We start from the raw sequence: 21,737 nt of genomic DNA, 5'->3' as shown, positions 1-21,737 counted from the left end.
GCATATTAACCTGCATGTTATGCTTGTCAGCGACATACCTCAAGAACCATTCACTGGACTTTCTTTATATTTGACACCAAGCTTCTTCTAGGGAAAGTGCAAGGCCCAGTTGATTTTGGTGACCTTCACTTAATTTTCAAGGTCACTGTGACACTTTGAAGATTTCAGTGTGTTAACCTGCATGTTAAGATGGTCAGAGAGATATCTCAAGAACCATTCACTGGACTTTCTTTATATTTGACACCAAGCTTCTTCTAGGGAAAGTGCAAGGCCCAGTTGATTGTGGTGACCTTCACTTAATTTTCAAGGTCACAAAGACACTTTGAAGATTTCACCATGTTAAATTGCATGTTAAGATAGTCAGCAAGATATCACAAAAAACATTAACTGGATTTTTTTCATATTTGACACCAAGCTTCATCTAATGAAGGCGCAGGACCCAGTCAATTTAGGTGACCTTCACATAATTTTCAAGGTCACTGCGACACTTTGAAGATTTCAGCATGTTAACCTGAATTCACTGGATTTTCTTCATAGACTTTCAAGACTTCCCTTGAATATTTTTCAATAAGCAATTTCTTTAGTACCATTTTTGCATATTTCATACACTATGACATTCATGTCAAGGTCAAAGTCAGTCTTGAAAATATTTGTGTGTTTGAACAACTAAAGAGCAAGATATCAAGAGAGGTTGACTGGTCATGTTTTTGTTGACATTTAACTTCATCTTAAACTTTCATTACTTTTTTGGCATTTCCATGGCAAAAGGTCAACTTTGACTGAAATTGGTGATAGTGCTCTTTTCCGGAGCAGAACTCTAAAACCGTTCACTATTTCATCACCAAACTTGGCACATAGATAGATCTGGTGGTGTACTGGTGCCTTTTGGTAGTTTTGGAATTCTGAATAAAATATTTTTGGCGTTTCCATGGCAACGAGTTCGACTTTGACTGGAATTGGTGGTTGTGTTCTTTTCCGGAGAAGAACTCTAAAACTGTTTAATATTTCTTCACCAAACTTGGCACATAGATAGATCTGGTGGTGTACTTGTGCCTTTTGGTTGTTTTGGAATTCTGAATAAAATATTTTTGGTGTTTCCATGGCAACAAGTTTCACTTAGCCTGAAATTGTGGTAGTGCTTTTTTCCGGAGCTGAACTCTAAAACTGTTAACTATTTCTTCACCAAACTTGGCACATAGATAGATCTGGTGGTGTACTTGTGCCTTTTGGTTGTTTTGGAATTCTGAATAAAATATTTTTGGCATTTCCATGGCAACAAGTTTGACTTACACTGAAATTGGTGATAGTGCTTCTTTCTGGAGCAGAACTTTCAAAACCTTTCAATACTCTCCTTCCACTTTTCTATATACACACCTTTCTATATATGTCACCATTTGACATAATCATAACTCGTAGACATAATCATGAAGAGTATTTTGCCATTGCGGGGGATATTGATGACTTTGTCTTCTTGTTAAGTTTGATTTGATAATTTGCGGCAGGGGATTATGTCACCTTAGTGACAATGCTTGTTAGTTTTTGGTTTTGGAATCGGATATGAAAAAAATAACTGCATGTGCAGGGAGAAGCTTGGAGTTATCGTCTTTAATGACTGTTTTGGAAGCAAGTTTTAGATGATGAAATAGGTTAGCTCTGGTGAAATGTCTGTCCAGCATGCATTATAAATGTGATGCCGCTAAAACACTTCCAGCACCCAGTCTATGTATGAAAGGCTCATTGCAGGTGATGACAGTTCTGGGCTTTGTTCAGGGAAGATATCACTAGGCTGTCATCACAATCATGTCACTGAATGCTGGTTGTTGTTAAACATGCTGAAAAATCCAAGGGGGAAAAATCTTTTTTATATAAAAAATTCACTATTAGGATATGTTGAACGCTTGCTCCTTCATCAAGTGTAAAGTGTACTATCAAGGATGGGGACGTGACAAAAGTGTTTTGTGATGTGTAAATGTCTTGCCATAAAACTTGCAGGATAATGTTTAAAAGATGATGTTATTGGTTCCATTTTGTCTAACTGTCCTTGACCTTGGTAGATAACTGGAACTGGTGTGCCCCCATCTTGATTATTTAGCCGAGGCCTTGATTAATTGTATTGGCTGCATCTGGGATCATAAGATTGTAGATTCAGAGTTACAATCTTGTTAATCAGTCCAGCCGCTAATCAGAAAAGTAAGAATTCTATGGCAGTTTCACATGGAAACATAAATTTGCAAATACAGGTTGGCACAGTTTTCACATCTTCCATTTAAAAAATCTGGACACCATTTTTTTTTTAAGATCATGTGATATGTTGGCAATATCTGATTGGTTGTAATTACCAATATGTGTTTGACAGAATTGGGTTTGAAAACACTGAAATGTCCTGAATACCAGTTCTATTTTTTGCCAGTAGTTCATCAAACAGAATTGCGGTGGTTTTCACTATGTTCACACATACAAACCTTAGTCTGTAAAGATATTTCAGGCAGCTGGTTTGTGAATTCAAACAAGGATTTATAGAAATATATATAGAAAGTATATTCCCATGGTGGCCGTGACATTGACAAATCAATATTTGTATGCTGAACAAAACTTAAAGGTGAAAGTTTTCGCCTTTATGTGTATCACTTCTAAATGCCATTCAAAGACTTCAAGAACTTAAGGCATGAGTAACACTTTGTACTGAAATTTGTGTTTGTCTTCCTCTATAAAATATTCCCCATATTCATGATTTTTAGGTCTTATTGTTCAGTAGATATTATATTTCCACATGATGGGATCCCATTTTTACAGAATATTTTTTTGTAATGCTGTTTTCATTTCAGTGCAGAGGAAACGGAGGATGATTTTTTTCTTCCATGAATTTTGTCTTCTTGTTTATTTTTCTACAGTAATATGCATTGTAGATTACATTATTCACCAGTGGTTCAATGTCTGGTACTCATGCTTGTGTCAACTTTTCCCTTTCCTAGTTACCCGTGAAGGTCTGGGTTAGAATATTGGCCTTCAGTAACCCATGCTTGTTGTAAGCGGCGACTAACTGGATCGGGTGGTCAGGTTCTCTGACTTGGTTGACACATGTCATCGTTCCCAATTGTGCAGATCGATGCTCATGTTATTGATCACTGGCTTGTCTGGACCAGACTCGATTATTTACAGACAGCCGCCATATAGCTGGAATATTGCCGAGTGTGGCGTAAAACCAAACTCACTCCCTAACTCACTCACCCTTTTGCTTCTGAAGTCTCAAATCTGCGTTGTTGTTTTTCAGACCCGCCTCAGTGATCGCGAAGAAATCCGTCGGAAGTTGGCAATGGGCACAGATGAAGAATACTATTATAATGAAAGGACTTTCAAAAAGCCAAACTTACAAACCCGGTTACAGAGTGGTATGAACTTACAGATATGTTTCATGAATGAGGCAGTAGGGGAGCAACAAGATTCAGGGGAGGCAACTGTGGAGAAGAGCAGTAGCATACCACAAGTGAAAAATGCACAAGAGGTAAGCACAGAAAATGTATTTTAAAGTGGTGATCAATGTCATGAGTGGGGTTTGTTTTGTTGGGGTTTTTTGGGGGTGGGGGTGGGGTAATCACTGCCTTGATGTATATGTTGTATTGATTCTGGTGTTTTCATGGTGAGATGGTCGACCCTAATGTGGTTAGACTGTCTGCAGGGAGGAGCGGTAGGTTGGTAGTCTCATCCCCGACAATGTCGTACTGTACCATTTTAAAATGGTACTTGTTTTTACCATGCCTGGTGCTAAGCATTGAGAGAATAAAACAAGGACTGGTTGGCTTGGCACTGGTATACTGAGTAGGGTGTCCATTTTAAACTTGGGATGGTATTTCAGTGAGCTAGCTCTTAAAACCAGCGTTAGTCAAGACAATTACGAGCAGCAGCACATGCCAGCATACACGTAGCTGGATAAGAGAATTAATCTCAGACACAGTGTTAAACCCATTTTACCGCACTTGAGATGACGTGGTTTAATGCATTGGTATTGTTCCATTAGTGAAGTTTTCTCAGACACTTTTGTGCTGATAACAATACATCCCTATTGAACATTCTGGTGATGGTGTTTCTTGAGTAAGCTGTAATAGCCTCTCATCCCAGGGTGATTCTGCTGAAGATTTTAAGGTAATGTACTGAAATAATCACCTTCTATTAATGCCTTGCAAGTTGTGTGATTCCCACCCCATGTCCTCAGACAACTTCCCTAGGCCTTTCCTGAAAACTCAAAATGCAAAAGTGCTTTATATTTTGGTCTAAAATGTCAATTTTTTCCTGAACCTCCCAAAATAGGTGTATTACTTTTTAGGACCCTCCCCTGCAGACTGTTAATTATCCCCCGCAACGCGTTTTGAGGGGGGTATTAAAATGGAGTCCGTCCGTGCGTGCGTGTTTCCGTCCGTCCGTCTGTGCACATTTGTCTTTTAAAGCAGCAGAACTCTAAAACTGTTCAATGTTTCTTCACCAAACTTGGCACATAGATAGATCTGGTGGAGTACTGGTGCCTTTTGGTAGTTTTGGAATTCTGAATAAAACATTTCTGGCGTTTCCATGGCAACAAGTTCAACTTAGAATGAAATTAGTGGTAGTGCTCTTTTCCGGATCAGAACTCTAAAACCGTTCAATGTTTCTTCACCAAACTTGGCACATAGATAGATCTGGTGGTGTACTGGTGCCTTTTGGTAGTTTTGGAATTCTGAATAAAACATTTTTGGCGTTTCCATGGCAACAAGTTCAAGTTAGAATGAAATTAGTGGTAGTGCTCTTTTCCGGAGCAGAACCCTAAAACCGTTCAATGTTTCTTCACCAAACTTGGCACATAGATAGATCTGGTGGTGTACTGGTGCCTTTTAGTAGTTTTGGAATTCTGAATAAAATATTTTTGGCTTTTCGGTGGCAACAAGTTCGACTTAGAATGAAATTAGTGGTAGTGCTCTTTTCCGGAGCAGAACTCTAAAACCGTTCACTATTTCTTCACCAAACTTGGCACATAGATAGATCTGGTGGTGTACTGGTGCCTTTTGGTAGTTTTGGAATTCCGAATAAAATATTTTTGGCGTTTCCATGGCAACAAGTTCAAGTTAGAATGAAATTAGTGGTAGTGCTCTTTTCCGGAGCAGAACTCTAAAACCGTTCACTATTTCTTCACCAAACTTGGCACATAGATAGATCTGGTGGTGTACTGGTGCCTTTTGGTAGTTTTGGAATTCAGAATAAAATATTTTTGGCTTTTCCGTGGCAACAAGTTTGACTTAGCCTGAAATTGGTGGTAGTGCTCTTTTCCGGAGCAGAACCTTAAAAACCTTTCAATACTCTCCTTCCACTTTTCTAAATACACACCTAAATATTTGACATAATCATAACTTGTAGACATAATCATGAAGAGTATTTTGCCATTGCGGGGGATATTGATGACTTTGTCTTCTTGTTTTATATGACCCTCTCTTCCTTAATAATAATGAAGAAGGATGGTTACAGCGTGTCCCGGGTCACTCCCGATCATCGTGGGCTCAACCAGTGCAGTGGTTAGCCTAGTTGTTGAAGGGTTCGATTCCCCACATAGGTACTGGTACAATATGTGAAGCCCATTTCTGGTGTCCCCTGGTGTGATATTGCTGGAATATTGCTGGAAGTGGCGTAAAATTATAGTTACTCACTCACTCAGACTCACTCTTGCTGACAACCGTGAAGACAACATTCACTTACACATCAGCCCCAGTCACCTGAACTATTTAGAAATATATCACAGACAATACATATTGTCTAAATAATGCCAGTTTCTGACATTTTACAGTGGGTCTTGATGAGAGGGAATCCCGATTTCTCGATTCCCCAGCGCATCATGCATCCATTCTGTTGTGATATCTACCTTGAAACCATTCCACTTATAGCTCTGTTATGTTTTCATTGTGAATGTTATAGCACTAATCATAATTGTGCTTTTAAATTTTACTCTTTTGGTGAAAGGATTGACAGGAGGCTATGTGGTAACCTATTGGTTAAAGTGTTTGCTTTTTATGCTAAAGACCAGGTGGGATCTTACTGGTTGTTGAATTCACGCTCATGAGCAAGAGAAATTTTATGCCAAGTTGGTTAAAAGAGGGCTTGAAATAGATGGTGATGTCACCTGTGGTTGCGAACAGGTACCAGGCAAAAGATTGATATGACAAACAGGAAACTTGAAATAAGAGATGGTGACATCACTTTGATGCTGTGGTGGCAAAGATCTACATGGAGGTATTCCACACAGGAAAAGCAGGATGGATAATGCAAACTCTTTTTAGTTCTGGTCTATGCTTGAAATAAACCCTTGAAGACTGGTTGCATTCGAAGCAGCTCCATCTTCTTTCCATAAAGATTTGGAAGATGTAGGAGTATAGATTTGTGGCCTTTTATTCTCCTTCCACCAGAAGTGTCGCTAATTTGGAGTTGGCGGTGTCCCATAGGACCAACCAGTTGACATCTACAAAAATAGACAATCGAACATGCCTGCGATTTATTTGAATTCAATTCGTCGTAGATCTTATTTCAAAGAGTTTTGCGGTTACGTTGGAATTAATTCTCCGCAGAAAATGAGCCATTCCTTTGATGTCATTAATGGTGATTAAAAGCTATTCTGATGTTGGGTTTGGCCCGTTAATCAAATTGTAACGTATTCACTTACTGCTGACGCGAATGTGTATATCTGGTAATGAATAGGGAAACAGAGGGTGTATCTTAACTTCCAGACTCGAAAATTCAATTATTTTGGCCAAGTATTGAATATATGTGCTTCCAGATCTCCTATGGGAGAATTTGATTGATGCTTTTATGTCCTAGTCCTGAATTTCTGTTTTGTATAAACATTGAGAATTACTTCGCTCAAAACCCTAAAGAGATTAATTATTTTGGGAAAAATGGCAAGTTTCAAGACTTAACCAATATTTTTCAAGCTGTAATTGCAAAGCTACAACTCTAAGGAATATTTGATTCTGATTGATTAGTTTACCTTATTCCGCAGTGAAAACAAATCCTAGATTCCGATTGGTCAATTTGTTGTATTTTATCTAATGCCACTGCAAACCGAATCGACCTTTCATGCTTTGCCCTTAACACATTATTATGTTAATAAATTAGGTTTGGTATAGAAGTCAGCTAAAAGTTAGTCTAATATGATTAGTCGTGCAGGAAGCTTACATCTACATTGAAAGCATGGTAGATCTATCACAACATACATGATATGATATCTGTGGGATAACCAAGGCTTCAAAAATAATATGCAGTGGTCAAATTCTGACAAACTAAAGATGCTTCCACATGTAATGTGTTTGCTGTTACAATATGTCTTGTTTTATCCCTATATAAACTAAATTTACATATTACCACCATTTTACTTGTATTGTTATACAGATGTAAAACTAAAAAATGAAACATACCACTTTATGGATGACAACTTCTTATTTATTGCATAGAGTGATGCTTTCGATGTAGATTCTTACATCATTATCAAGCTACTTTTAGCTTGATAACGGTGTAAGAATCTACATCGAAACATCACTCTATGCAGTAAATAAGAAGTTGTCATCCATAAAGTTGTATGTTTCATTTTGAGTCACCAACTTCTAGAATGTCCATCAAACAATTAGATGTAAAACTATACTATATGTGTTTACTTTTCAACCACAAATTCACAGGGTCTTTTGTTTCTAAACTCCACAATCAGTTCTCAATCATTTTCCAGTAATATGACAGTAGTTTGTAAATATTCAAGTCAGGGCCAGACATTCCATTGATTGATATCAAGAGCATTAATCTTTTGGAAATGATGACATGCAATTAACAAAGCCTGACCATCCAATCCACTTGTTGCCTCTTATGACTATCTTCAGATGCTTGGAACATAGTCTTACCCAAAGTCCACATGGAGGCAAAATCAACAAAATAGTTACTTCTGAAAACAAGAAAAATGTGGTGCAAGGGTGTTGTTTTTCACTGACCATGGTACAAGTAGTGTGAACTAAATCACTAAATCCTCAGTATATCGTATGACCAGAAATTATTGAGAATTTTAGGAATATGTTTAATTGGATTTCTAGTATAAACAACCATGACCAGCTATCAAGTGCTTGGTTTCATTCAAGAGAGACAACTCCGTTAATCCTTTTTCATTAGTTTGTGAAGAGTTATCCCCCTTTGTTTACTTGCTAGCAGACGACATATTCAGTGATCCTCAGTATTGATGATTTAGAGAAGAGGAAGTTGATGTTAGAGTATTGTAACAAGGACATCAGATCAGCTAAAGTGATTTCAAGTAGAACAGGCACCCCTTTGTCCACTGTTTATAGTGTTTTGAAAAATATTGCAAATGGATATGGCATTGAGCACCAGGGAGGTATAGGTAGGCCCAGAAAATTGACTGTCGGTGACAGGAGGCAGCTTGGTATTCTTATTTCTAAAAACAAACGAAGGAGTTTAGAAAACTTAAGGCTGGATATGATTGATAGAGGAACTGTGGCTGTCTGTAAGGAGACAATTAGAACTGAGCTGCATGCAATGGGTTGGCAGAAAAGTCGAGGAATTCAATCACCGATCATGAAACCTGAACAAAATGAGACACTGTGATTTTCTCAGATGAAATTAACTTGAAATTCTGGACCAAACAACTGAAAAACCTTAGTATCAGCGCCCAATGTACAGTCCGAAATTTAACGTGTGGGGTGGCATATCTGTGTTAGGGGCAACGCCCCTCTGTGTATTTGAAGGGAATATGAACAGTGAGCGGTACACAGATATTCTCGAGGGACATTTACTTCCATCTGCTCACGTGTTCTATGGAAAGTTTTTGATTTTCCAGCAGGACAACGACCAAAACATCGTTCAAAACATTCACAGGCCTGGTTTCAGACCCAAAATATGACATTATTAGACTGGCCAAGCTATAGCCCTGACCTAAATCCAATAGAAAATGTTTGGGGACTTATGAAGGAAAGTGTCAATAAGAAAAATCTGACAAATATTGCTGAAATGAAAGAAGAGGTGGTCCGATATTGGGACCCACGACTTTCTAACTTCTTTGATCAGTAGTATGCCCCGCCGCATTGAAACCTGCATTGCTGCCCATAGTGACTTGACAAAATACTAACTGTTCACCTGTCTTTGAATCTGGAGTTATCATCTGCTAATATTCACATTAATACGTGAGTAATGAGTAAAAAAAAAAAAAAGTCTTTAAATTCTCAATAATTTCTGGTTGTACTGTATATGCAGTGGATTTGTTTCCCATAGGGTTTAATTAATTGCAGTCGTATCAGCACCACACCACAGATATCACTTCACACATACCAGTGTAGGTTATAAATTGTGGACACCATTAGAATCTTATTGTAATGTAACGTTGGAAAGAAGCCACACTTGAAACAGTGCCTAATCTGAAAACTAACTTTGTTCGACATTTGTGTTGTTTTTTTTAAAGAATTTTTGTTATAAGAGGATAAGTAATAATAGGTAATAGAGAAATTATTGATTATATGTCATCCTGATTTTATTGAACTCCTGTAAGAATTCATGTGTTTCATTCTTTACCTAAAAAATTCTGACACAGTTTCATATAATCAGAATACTCGGTTTCATACACATGCTCCGATAATGGTGTAGATGGCTCTATGACTTTCAGTGATGATACAGCAACCTTTGTGCTAATGTTGACCTGTTGAGCTCTCATATAGGTGAGCTACAGCACTCTGTGTTGGGAGCGCTGGGAACAAATTGTTATTTATCATAATGAGTTTAAAACTTCTAAGTGTTGTTTTGGTTAATAAAAGAAATTAAGAAAATAACTCAGTTTGTTAAGAGACATTCCACGCAAATAGAAAATGGAAGCTGTATTTGCGTGAACTGCATTTTACTTTGAATTCTGAAAGGACTTTTTCTTGCCAACCTGACCTTTTCAGCGAGAGAAATGTTCTATTTAGGGTATTTTGACACGTCTAAACTGTTTGACCCCAGTGAAGCAAGTTGTCAAGTTTGTTCAATGATTGTGTGCGAAAGCTGTCAATAATATTTAAGCATTTGACGTTTGGAAAAATCTGAGAATTTGGATATTGATCTGTTGGCCTCTGGAGGCAGCAGGGACCGAACAAGTCAAGAAAAACTGAATTTTGAATAAAGTTTGTCAGATTGATTGTTAATCTGTGGTGACGGAATGATCTTGTGTTAAAGTGTCGCCATTACTCGCTGAAGGATTCATTTGCAAGAAAATGATCGCGTGTTGAGTATTAGACATTGAAACTTTGTAGTGGTTAAAGGCTGGATAGGAACCAGCACGCCATGTGTGAACAGGAAGACAGAGGGATCAGATTCATGTTTACTTTGTTCACAATCAGTTAATGTATTTTGTTTGATGTAAATCCCACATGTTGCAACCATTAGTCTGCTACGATCATCCGGGTTTACATTTATATCCAGGCTATCTTACAGATGCTACATATTGATTTGTTTAAAACGCAACTGCTTCATACATCCAACCCACATCTAATAAAAGGTATGCCACATGTTGTTGTCATGGTAACACCATCTTTAGTAACAGTATCAGTCATTGTAACACTTGCTGTAATATGGGTTCCAGATGGGTGAAATATGTTGAACCAGTTGTTATGGTAACACACTAGCTGTAGTATGGGTACCAGGTGGGTGAAATATGTTGTGCCAGTTGTCACTAGCTGTAGTATGGGTACCAGGTGGGTGAAGTATGTTAATCCAGTTGTCATGGTAACACCAACTGTAGTATGGGTACCGGATGGGTGAAATATGTTAAGCCAGTTGTCATGGTAACACCAACTGTAGTATGGGTACCAGGTGGGTGAAATATGTTAAGCCAGTTGTCATGGTAACACCAACTGTAGTATGGGTACCAGGTGGGTGAAATATGTTAAGCCAGTTGTCATGGTAACACCAACTGTAGTATGGGTACCAGATGGGTGAAATATGTTAAGCCAGTTGTCATGGTAACACCAACTGTTGTATGGGTACCAGATGGAGGGAAGATGTTCAGTGAGTAGCGGCAGCTGTATCTCACCAGCTTGATTACACTGATCAGCGACAGCCCCTGCCTGTGGATGCCATCAAGTCAGTATCCATTTAAGACATGCATCAGTTGGGTCAGGTTCCCACATCAAACTGTCACACAAGGATATCACCAGAATACTGTATAAAGCTGCGTTAAACCAAACTCAAACAGTGTGATCTATTCAGCGTCTGTATAGATCACACTGTCAGGTGGTCTCGGTGAGGCTTCACTATAGGATGGTGCAGAGAGTTCAGTATTACCGTCTTGTCGATATAGACTAAACAGGGGAGGTGAGGAAGGGAGCATGGTGGAAGCCTGGTGGTTAAACTGTCCAATTGGCACACTGAAACCTGATGGGTGCACTATGTGGAGCCCATTTCTGGAGTCCCCACACTGTGATATATTGGGAAGGATGCTGATAGTTGTGTAACAACTTACTTTCTCACTCACTCACTCACTCACTCACTCACTCCTCACTCACTCACTCACTCACTCACTCACTCACTCACTCACTCACTCACTCACTCACTCACCCACTCACTCACCTACAGTAGGTTTGTCATATACTGTTAAGGCCTTTGGGACTTGGGGTAAAAAGTGACATGACAGTTTTATGGGGGACTGATTTATTGTATTGATCAGACGAAAGTGATCATTGATTGGGATGCTCAGTTACTGAGTCACTTGTGTACTTATTTCACTCACTCACTCACTCGACAACTCAACAACTCACTGTTCTATCTTGCAGCCAAAACCGGTCACCAGTGGTTGTCAGTCTCTGGAGCCTGGCTCCAAGTCCGGCTCCAAGTCCAAGTCTAAGTCAAGCTCCAAGTCCAGTCATCAGCTTCCCTCCATACTCGTGGAAGATGATGAAGACTTCTTTAAGAAACAGGCTCGACTCCAGGATGAAGCCAAACTGGCACTAGCCCAGGTAGGTCCGACTAGCACAGTAGGTCCTGCTAGCCCAGGTATGTCCGACTAGCACAGTAGGTCCTGCTAGCCCAGGTAGGTCCAACTAGCACAGTAGGTCCTGCTGGCCCAGGTAGGTCAGACTAGCACAGTAGGTCCTGCTAGCCAAGGTAGGTTCGACTAGCCCAGGTAGGGTCCGACTTGCCCAGGTAGGTCCGACTAGCACAGTAGGTTCTGCTAGCCCAGGTAGGTACGACTAGCACAGTAGGTCCTGCTAGCCCAGGTAGGTCCGACTAGCACAGTAGGTCCGACTAGCACAGTAGGTCCTGCTAGCCCAGGTAGGTCCTGCTAGCACAGTAGGTCCTGCTAGCCCAGGTAGGTCCGACTAGCACAGTAGGTCTGACTAACCCAGGTAGGTCCGACTAGCACAGTAGGTCCGACTAGCCCAGGTAGGTCCGACTAGCACAGTAGGTCCTGCTAGCACAGTAGGTCCTGCTAGCACAGTAGGTCCTGCTAGCCCTGGTAGGTTCGACTAGCCCAGGTAGGTCCGACTAGCCCAGGTAGGTCCGACTAGCACAGTAGGTCCTGCTAGCCCAGGTAGGTTCGACTAGCCCAGGTAGGTCCGACTAGCACAGTAGGTCCTGCTAGCCCAGGTAGGTCCGACTAGCACAGTAGGTCCTGCTAGCCCAGGTAGGTCTGACTAGCACAGTAGGTCCTGCTAGCCCAGGTAGGTCCGACTAAAGTACTGTCGGAAATGCTAGAAAAATGCTTTTTGACTTATATTTAAAATTCAGAGGTATTACAGTTACTTAAATAACAAATATCACTTTAAGAAACATCTACCTAATGTAGACCGAGGGAATAAATTTTGAGACATGCCCTAAAATGTGTTTTTACTGATGAAAATACCAAAAACTTAGAAAAATAAGCGGTAGTTGGACGTTGTTTGATACAAACATTAACTGCCTGTGTTACGTCATCAGCATGCACAGTATCGACAGGTGAAATTGACACCTGAGCACAGGCTCGGGGGAGGGGTCATCTCAATAACATGTTTTCTTCAAAATGTTGAATAGGTGTACGTACAGTATACGTATTGGTTATGTAAGGGATCATTTGTGTATGTGTGTATGTGTGTTTGTTTTGAAATAAACATATGAACTACTGTACAAAGAAAGAATCCTATCACTTATCTTATCAATTGATTGTAGAAATGTGCAACGTTTTAATAAATGTTTTGTATGTCAACAGTATATTTCATTGCAAAAATATGGATGTAATTTGGTCAGTTTAATCTAGTTGTCAACATTGGCCAAAGATTTAACGAAGTCACTGGTGTAGCTTCTTTAGAATATATATATTATTATTCTCATAAAGTTTGTAGACCGCCCGTCTAAGTACTCCCTTGTCAAAGTTGTCAAGGATGGTTTTACGTCCCGGTTTTGCTTTTGAGACGGCCCCTGTCTTGTTTGATTTGTTGGTAAGACATACCAACAGCTCTACAAGTTCTGTAATAAACCATTTCTAAACTAATGAGGTTTACCTCTGTCTTTTTCAAGCACAAAAATCATATAAACCTTTGCAACAACTGACTGCAAATAGTGGACGCTGTGATAAAGATGTACATGCATGACGGGAAACTTATTTATCAAGACTTAACATTTTTATTAATATTGCTTCAATAAAGAAACGATAATTAAGCAGAGTAACACAAACATTCAACATTTATTTGTTAAAGAAAAACATTAATTCATATTTTTACACCACCTGTATTATTAGCATAAATGTAAAGACTATTTCAGATTTCTGTTGTTGAAATCCTAAGTTGTTGTTTTGGTACCATATTCTCACCTGTAAACTGACCTTTAAATGCATGGGAATGTTAAATCGATTGAAATAAAAATTAGGTACAGTATAGGCGAGTTGATATATTGACAACATAGTACATTTATCACCTTTATCAAAGTATTAAGGCTAAAAAGCATTTTTGTAGCATTTCCGACAGTACTTTAGCACAGTAGGTCCTGCTAGCACGGACGGGTCATACAAGCACATCGATATATATGTATTGTCTGAGTTTGGTTTCTTCAGTAGTTTGTTGCAGATAAAATGAAAGAGACAATGTTTCATCCCAAAAAATATTTGTTTATCACATCTGTTGGGTTTCATGACAATAAAATGGTTTGGATATACCTTGTATTCACAAAAATGAGTGCATTTTAGCAATGATCGGAAAACATATGTTGTCCCAAAGAAAATACCTTCCCCCTGTTGATCATCCCCCTGCACTCCCCCTTCCCAGAGTATCCCAGTTGCGGAAATTGGTATTCATTATGTCAATCACTGAATTGTCTGGTCAAGACTTGATTATGTACAGACTGTCATCATCTAGGTGGAAAGTGGCTGAGTGTGGCATTAAACAACAAAGAACGCCCAATGGTCCGCCCCTTAGACATGCGACCATGCCCCATTGTTTCCACACTGGAACACACATTCATACCTAGAACAAATATCAACTCCCCATCAGCTGAGATCCAATTGGTTTTATTTTTTTGTCAAGTTACTGGTACAAAAAAATCTGTTGCTTCTTGATTGGTGTGGAAGCAGAATCAATAGGAATAGTGTTTCTTTACCATTTTACCCATAATGCAATTTAGGTTGACTTGTAACCATGATGGAAAAATACCAGGCTTGCTTTGAAAAATGAGTGGGCGGAACAGTTGAAGAAGTGTTTTTTTCCCTTGAAGCTGATTATTTCCAGTACAGCGTTTGGGATGGAGCCAGTATGTGTTTGTTTTGTGTCAGGATATTGGTCACTGCATTCCTATATATACTAGGTAGTGTGTGTGTTGGGGCCGGGGGTAGCCTTGTGCTTAAAGTGCGAGCTTGTCACAAGGCCCTGGTTTGATTTTCCACATGAGTGCAATGTGTGAAGCTCATTCCTGATGTCCCACGCTGTGATATTGCTGGAATATTACTAAAAGCGGTGTAAAATCCAACTCACTCACTGTGTGTGTTGGTGGGTGGGTGTGCATGAATGGGTGGGGGGTGGTGTCGATGGCAGTGGTTAGGGTGTGTGCGGATCGTGGGGATATGGGTCATTGTGGCCAGATGGCATTGTATCACCTCATGGTTTAAGTCACCGGTTTGTCTAGTCCAGACTTGATCATTTACGAGGTGCTGTGAGGAAGAGTGGAACTGCCGACTGCAGCATTCACTCAGTAATATACTCACCGTACATATAGATATATATCTTCCCAGATTTTCGGTATGTGATGCTGTGAATTTACTGTGGGTGTTTATCAGGCCACTATGTTGCTGCTGCTGTTGTTGTTGCTGTTGCTGTTGTTGAAGTTGAACTTCTTGTTTGTTTCAGGCTTGTACAATGGCCCACATGCAACTTGAAGTGGAAAAACAGCTTAAAAAGAAATCTCCTATAGCAGATATGGTGAGTTAAGTGAAAAGTTAGGTGATAAGGTGAAAAGGCTTAACATATGGTGAGTTCTGGCATAGTGAGTTTTTATATGGTGAGTTATGACAAGGTGAATCATGACATATGGTGAATCATGACCTATAGACAGTTGTGACATGGTGAGTTGTGGTATGGTGAGGTTATATATGGTGAGTTGTGACATGGTGAATCATGACCTATGGTGAGTTGTGATATGGTGAGGTTATATATGGTGAGTTGTGACATGGTGAATCATGACCTATGGTGAGTTGTGACATAGTAAGTGAAAGTTCTCAGCTGATATAGTGTATTTCCTGCTATGGTATTGAGAAGTATTTAATTGATCTAATTGCTTCTCTCATAAAGGTACCGTATACCGGGAAATTTTCGAGGTATCTAATTTTCGAGGTTTTCGAGGTTAGAAGCGCAACCTCGAAAATATTATATCCATGAATTTTTCCGAACTTCAAACCTTTGGGTTAGATTTCCTATCGATAAGCATTTCAACTGCTAGCAACCAATGACTTCCTGACATGCGCATTAACTCTTTAATGCCTGTCTACAACTAATCTTAACGTTCAGTGACCCTGAACGGCCTGAATGAACAAACAACAGAAATGCGGTGTCGAGATTATTTAATTGTGTTGTAATTGTTGGTCCAGAATAACATGCATTATAAAAAATAGGTAATTCAATCAGTGTGTTACATGTGAAGTCAAACCAACTGTCAATACACTCGATGTCACTCTCTGGCCAAACGGACCGCATCGGCGATGCCAGGTTTGATGAATGCGCATCTTTAAGGGGATTGTTTACACAAACATCCTGGGGCTGTAAGGCATCCGTGCTGTTGGTCAGTTTAAGCTAAAGAGGTCAACTTGTCAGCTTTCTAACAACAACATAGTTTCAGCAGAGACCCATCATACATGCTTATAGTTAGTTGTTAAAAAAACAATATCGTCTGAGAAAAAATGGCGTCATGTTTGAACACTGCCGACAGAGTGTTTCATGGGTAATTTATCACAACAAAGGAACAAAGGGTTGTTTTCATTACTATTATTTCTGCCATGGACTGGTATGCCGGTAGTTATAACAGTCAGACGGCAGTTATCACTGGCTACTTGTCCATAGTTCACTGAGTATTAATCCGGTAAGTCATGTTTCTGGGCACTTTCTTCTAACCTCGAAATTAAAATTGTCTAAAATATTTATATATTTTAGGCCCCCAAACCTCGAAATTTAAATCACCTCGAAAGCTCTGGGGGTCTCAAACCTTGAAATGTTAGTACCTCGAAAATTTCCCGGTATACGGTATACTATTTATACCCAGATAGAGGGTGAGATACTAGCTTGGTGTATATACTATTTATACCCAGATAGAGGGTGAGATACTAGCTTGGTGTATATACTATTTATACCCAGATAGAGGGTGAGATACTAGCTTCGGTGTATATACTATTTATACCCAGAGGTGAGATACAGCCCGGGTGTATATACTATTTATATAGCTAGAGGGAGATACTAGCTATTTTATACCCAGATAGAGGGTGAGATACTAGCTTGGTGTATATACCTATTTATACCCAGATAGAGGGTGAGATACTAGCTTCTGGTTGTATATACTATTTATACCCAGATAGAGGGTGAGATACTAGCTTGGGTGTATATACTATTTATACCAGATAGAGGGTGAGATACTAGCTTGAGGTGTATATACTATTTATACCCAGATAGAAGGTGTGCTCGGGTGATACTAGCTAGGGGGCAGAGATACTATAGGGTGTATATACTATTTATACCCAGATAGAGGGGTGAGATACTAAGCTTCGGTGTATATACTATTTATAAGCCTAGTGGTTAAAGCGTTGGCTCGTCAATGAAGACCGGGTTCAAGACCCTGGTTCTAATACATGGGCAATAATGTGTGAAGCCCATAGATGTTGGAATATTGAGATCAGTCAGTTATACACCCAGAGGGTGAGATACTAGCTTGGTGTATATACTCATTTATACCCAGATAGAGGATGAGATACTAGCTTGGGTGTATATACTATTTATACCCAGATAGAGGGTGAGATACTAGCTTGGGTGTATATACTATTTATATCCAGATAGATGGTGAGATACTAGCTTGGGTGTATATACTATTTATATCCAGATAGATGGTGAGATACTAGCTCGGGTGTATATACTATTTATACCCAGATAGAGGGTGAGATACTAGCTTGGGTGTATATACTATTTATACCCAGATAGAAGGTGAGATACTAGCTCGGGTGTATATACTATTTATATCCAGATAGAGGGTGAGATACTATCTCGGGTGTATATGCTATTTATACCCAGATAGAGGGTGAGATACTAGCTTGGTGTATATACTATTTATACCCAGATAGAGGGTGAGATACTAGCTTGGTGTATATACTATTTATACCCAGAAAGAGGGTGAGATACTAGCTTGGGTGTATATACTATTTATACCCAGATAGAGGGTGAGATACTAGCTTGGGTGTATATACTATTTATACCCAGATAGAGGGTGAGATACTAGCTTGGGTGTATATACTATTTATACCCAGATAGAGGGTGAGATACTAGCTTGGTGTATATACTATTTATACCCAGAAAGAGGGTGAGATACTAGCTTGGGTGTATATACTATTTATATCTACTTCAAAAAACTATCACAAAGGTGCTACTGTCTGTTATCCGATTTAGTCATTGTGATGTAAGGGGACACAACTGTGTAACTCACTCTAAGGAGTTGCTTCCCCTTGAGATGTCAGGACCTGTTTGATTTGAACCCATAGTCAACACTCATCCCAGCTCTTGGCTTTCACCAAAATGATAATTGCTCTGACCAGGGTCACTTTGGTCCCTCATTAAACCGATGTGCTGTGATAGAAATGTAGTACTTGATTTGTCTACAACAGGATGTTTCCATCACAGATGGCCATGTTGTCCATATCCTTGGATGTTCTTCATGTATTGAATGAGGAGTTGGTTCAGATGTTGATAGAGCAGGAACACTTTTCATGGATAGACATAGGATCTACCCCGAAACATAGCATCTATTGTCCATAAAGAAGTTGTCTATGCCCATCTAAATGCCAAAAGTGTTCCTCTTCCTCATGGGCACAATGTGTTAAGGTGGTGTCCCCGCCGTATACCAACTTCTAAATGCCACTTACAGAAATTTAGCCCATTTCTGGTTGAGATCTGGATGTAAAGTAAAACCAATGTGTTCCTCATGTGTTCCTCCATGTGTTGTCAGGTCTGAACGAGGAGTTGGTTCAGATGTTGATGGAGCGGGACGACCTGCACATGGAGCAGGACTCCATGTTGGTGGACATAGAGGACCTCAGCAGGTAGACCACGGTACTTTGCAACACGGTTTTTCTTTTTTGCATCAGCCACACTCAGCATAATGGTGAAACGTGGTAAAACTCTCCGTCAAAGTCATTTCTTCATCTTATTTATTAATCACCTTTTTTTGGAGAATACAATTAAAGTTTACAAAACAGTATTTCTCAGATCTGGATGTTATCTATTTTAAAACACATTAGCAGACTTATATATATTTTCTGTTTCAGAAATGACATGAAATCATTTTAATATCTTTTAATTATTTCAGTCATTATTGACAAGGTAGGAAAGGGAATTCTTTTCATCATATTGATGCTTTTAGGCTGTGACAAATTTTACAGAATCTGACAGATCAGTTCATATATCCCATGCAATTGCTACCAGCAGCCTTGAATTTCATGCTCTTGACATTTTCCCATTCAAAGAAATATTTAGAATATTGTGTATAAATGTCATATCCCAGTCTTACAAATTTATCAAACACCATTATGCTGTGTATAACTTGAAATGTACATTTTGTTTGTAGTATATGTTCTGTTATCATGTATTAATAAGTTTGCCATTTTAAATGCTATTTTCTGTGTTAAATCAGCACCTAGCTTCCATTTACCTCCTAGCTTTATGCTAAGACTCTTGTCTACGCTACGATACAGTTGTTACAATGTAGTGACGTTGTTTTCAATATGTTTTCCATTATTACGTCCTGAGTTTTGTATTTGTTTTGATAAATAGTTTCAAGTGTTGGCTTATAGGAGCATTTGGAAAGTCATCCACGTAAGTTGAGCTTCTGTAACTGGCATTCTCTGGTAGGACCAAGGGACTGACAAGTTCATATTTTGAGGAAAAGTCTGGGAGTTGTTTGTGAGATGTTTCTGTACCTAATCAAGGCATACAGTTCTGTGGGTCAGAGTTATTATATGCATGTTTTCATATCTCAAATGGGTAGATGAATTCTCATGACATTAATCACTGGATTGTCTGGTCCAGACAAGAATGTTCACAGACTGCCTCATAAAGCTGGACTATTGCTGACTGTAGTGTTCAACAACAAACATACAACTCTCACTTTCTTTCTATGTAAGGCCAGACCAATTTTATTTATTGTTTTACGGACCCGCGGTTGTATTTCTTTCAAGAATAAGAAAAAAAATGAGAATTAATTTTCCCTGCTAAAAAAATATAATCCTAATGTTTTTACTGGCCAAAAATGTAAACATACAAGAATTCTTTTTTAGAATGTATATTATACACTTCATAGATTGCCAAACGTAAAATACTTTTAGTAATTAGAAGGAATATTACCTTCACTGGTGATTATATTTTTTTAATTTTTTCCTTCCTGCCTTTAGGTTTTCTGAGGACAAAAATCCGTAAAGCAAGAAGTAAAATTGGTCTGGCCTAATGAGGGATTTTATTAGCACACGCGATCTCTGAACATCCAACATATCCAAGGAACAATTATTGTTTGAGATCTTTGTTATACCTGAGCCTAAACACAGGACCCAGAACATCATAATGTCAGACCGTAAGATTTCATGTTACTTTTTCAATTGGCATATCAATATTGTGATGATCATATTTATTTCCAGACGAGCGAAAGAGGTAGCACAACAGGCCACAAACAACAACTCGCCAAGCTCCAGTAACCATAACCGACCCCGGAAAAAATGAAGATTACTTGTGCCTTGTTCAAGGCCCGCTGTGTTTTAGTTTCTCAGTTTGAAGACAGTTTATACAAGACGGATGTGGCAAATATCTGAGACATTGTGTGAAAGACAGGACTGTGGGAAGAAGTGAAGTGTTATAAAGTGTCATACTAAAGGAGGTTTGAAAGCTACTGTGCTGTTGTTGAACAAATGTGAAAGTATCATATTGTAACAGATGTGAAAGGGTTAACACGTTATGTTGTAACAGATGTTGCAATTTTTACTGCAGTATGTTGTAACAGATGGGCAAGTTTTACAGCAGTGTTATAATGTTACTATGTTACAGCAGCATGTTGTTACAAGGTTACAAGAACATGTTGTAACATATGTTACAGTGTATATTGTAACATATGGTACAATGTTACAGTGTGTGTTGTAACAGATGGTACAATGTTACAGCAGTAAAACATGTTACAGTGTGTGTTGTAACAGATGGTACAATGTTACAGCAGAACACATGTTACAAACATGTTACAGTGTGTGTTACAGTGTGTGTAACAGATGCTCAGTGTGGGGTACTAATGGTTAGCATCAGAAGGCCCGGTTCGAACATGGGTACAATGTGTTAAGCCCATTTCTGGTGTTCCCGCCATGAGTGCTGGTGTTGCTAAGCGTGAAATATGACTCAGTCAGTCAGTGTAACAGATGGTACAATGTTACAGCAGTAAAACAGATGTTACAATGTTACAGCAGAAAACATGTTACAATGTTACAAGTATATGTTATAACAGAGGTGAAAGTGTTAAAGCTCTGGAAGAGATATGAAAGCTCTACAACACTGTTTTATAACACACATTGGGATTTGTCATGAAAGCTTTATTTCAAGGTTTACATATTTGATATTGTTTGTATAAACTGGGAGTGGATTGAATGCTGTCAAAAGAGCATTGGTTGAGTGGTGAGACTTCAATACTGGCCTTGTGAACATCACTTGTCATAGTGGCTGTTATTTATTTTCAGTTACTGATATCAGATGCTTGTCAGAATCAGATAATGGATAAGTTTATCCAACATAAGTTTATATAACAAGTTTATATTTCTTTAACAAAAATAGTGTCAATGTAATGTCTGGTTAACTATTCATTTTCAGTTTAAAGTGTGCCAAGAATTCAGATTTGATGAAAAGTGCATTCTAACAAACAGGGTTCGGAATACCTTATATTCAAATGACTTAAGATCATCTGACATGACTGATGCTTATTCAACATAGCCTTCCAGTTGTGGGTGTATTTGATCTTATTTGGAGTTG

At 38.9% G+C, this 21,737-nt stretch overlaps 1 protein-coding gene across 1 annotated transcript in view; it reads left to right on the top strand.

Moving 5' to 3' along the window:
* The window catches only part of LOC124273282 (IQCJ-SCHIP1 readthrough transcript protein-like), a 274,967-nt gene extending 253,970 nt beyond the window's left edge, over positions 1-20,997 (top strand). The window contains exons 8-15 of the mRNA XM_046708519.1: positions 3,272-3,502; positions 11,805-11,987; positions 15,342-15,413; positions 16,132-16,249; positions 16,673-16,753; positions 18,691-18,784; positions 19,515-19,556; positions 20,372-20,997. Coding sequence (XP_046564475.1) covers positions 3,272-3,502; positions 11,805-11,987; positions 15,342-15,413; positions 16,132-16,249; positions 16,673-16,753; positions 18,691-18,784; positions 19,515-19,556; positions 20,372-20,453 — 903 coding nt within the window. The 3' untranslated portion in view covers positions 20,454-20,997. The remainder of the gene's footprint in view (positions 1-3,271; positions 3,503-11,804; positions 11,988-15,341; positions 15,414-16,131; positions 16,250-16,672; positions 16,754-18,690; positions 18,785-19,514; positions 19,557-20,371) is intronic.
* Positions 20,998-21,737: the final 740 nt, after the last annotated feature.

Source organism: Haliotis rubra, unplaced genomic scaffold (assembly GCF_003918875.1).
Source record: "Haliotis rubra isolate DU_JTF1 unplaced genomic scaffold, ASM391887v1 Scf179, whole genome shotgun sequence".
Taxonomy (NCBI): Eukaryota; Metazoa; Mollusca; class Gastropoda; order Lepetellida; family Haliotidae; genus Haliotis; species Haliotis rubra.
This window is presented reverse-complemented; position numbering and strand designations above follow the sequence as displayed.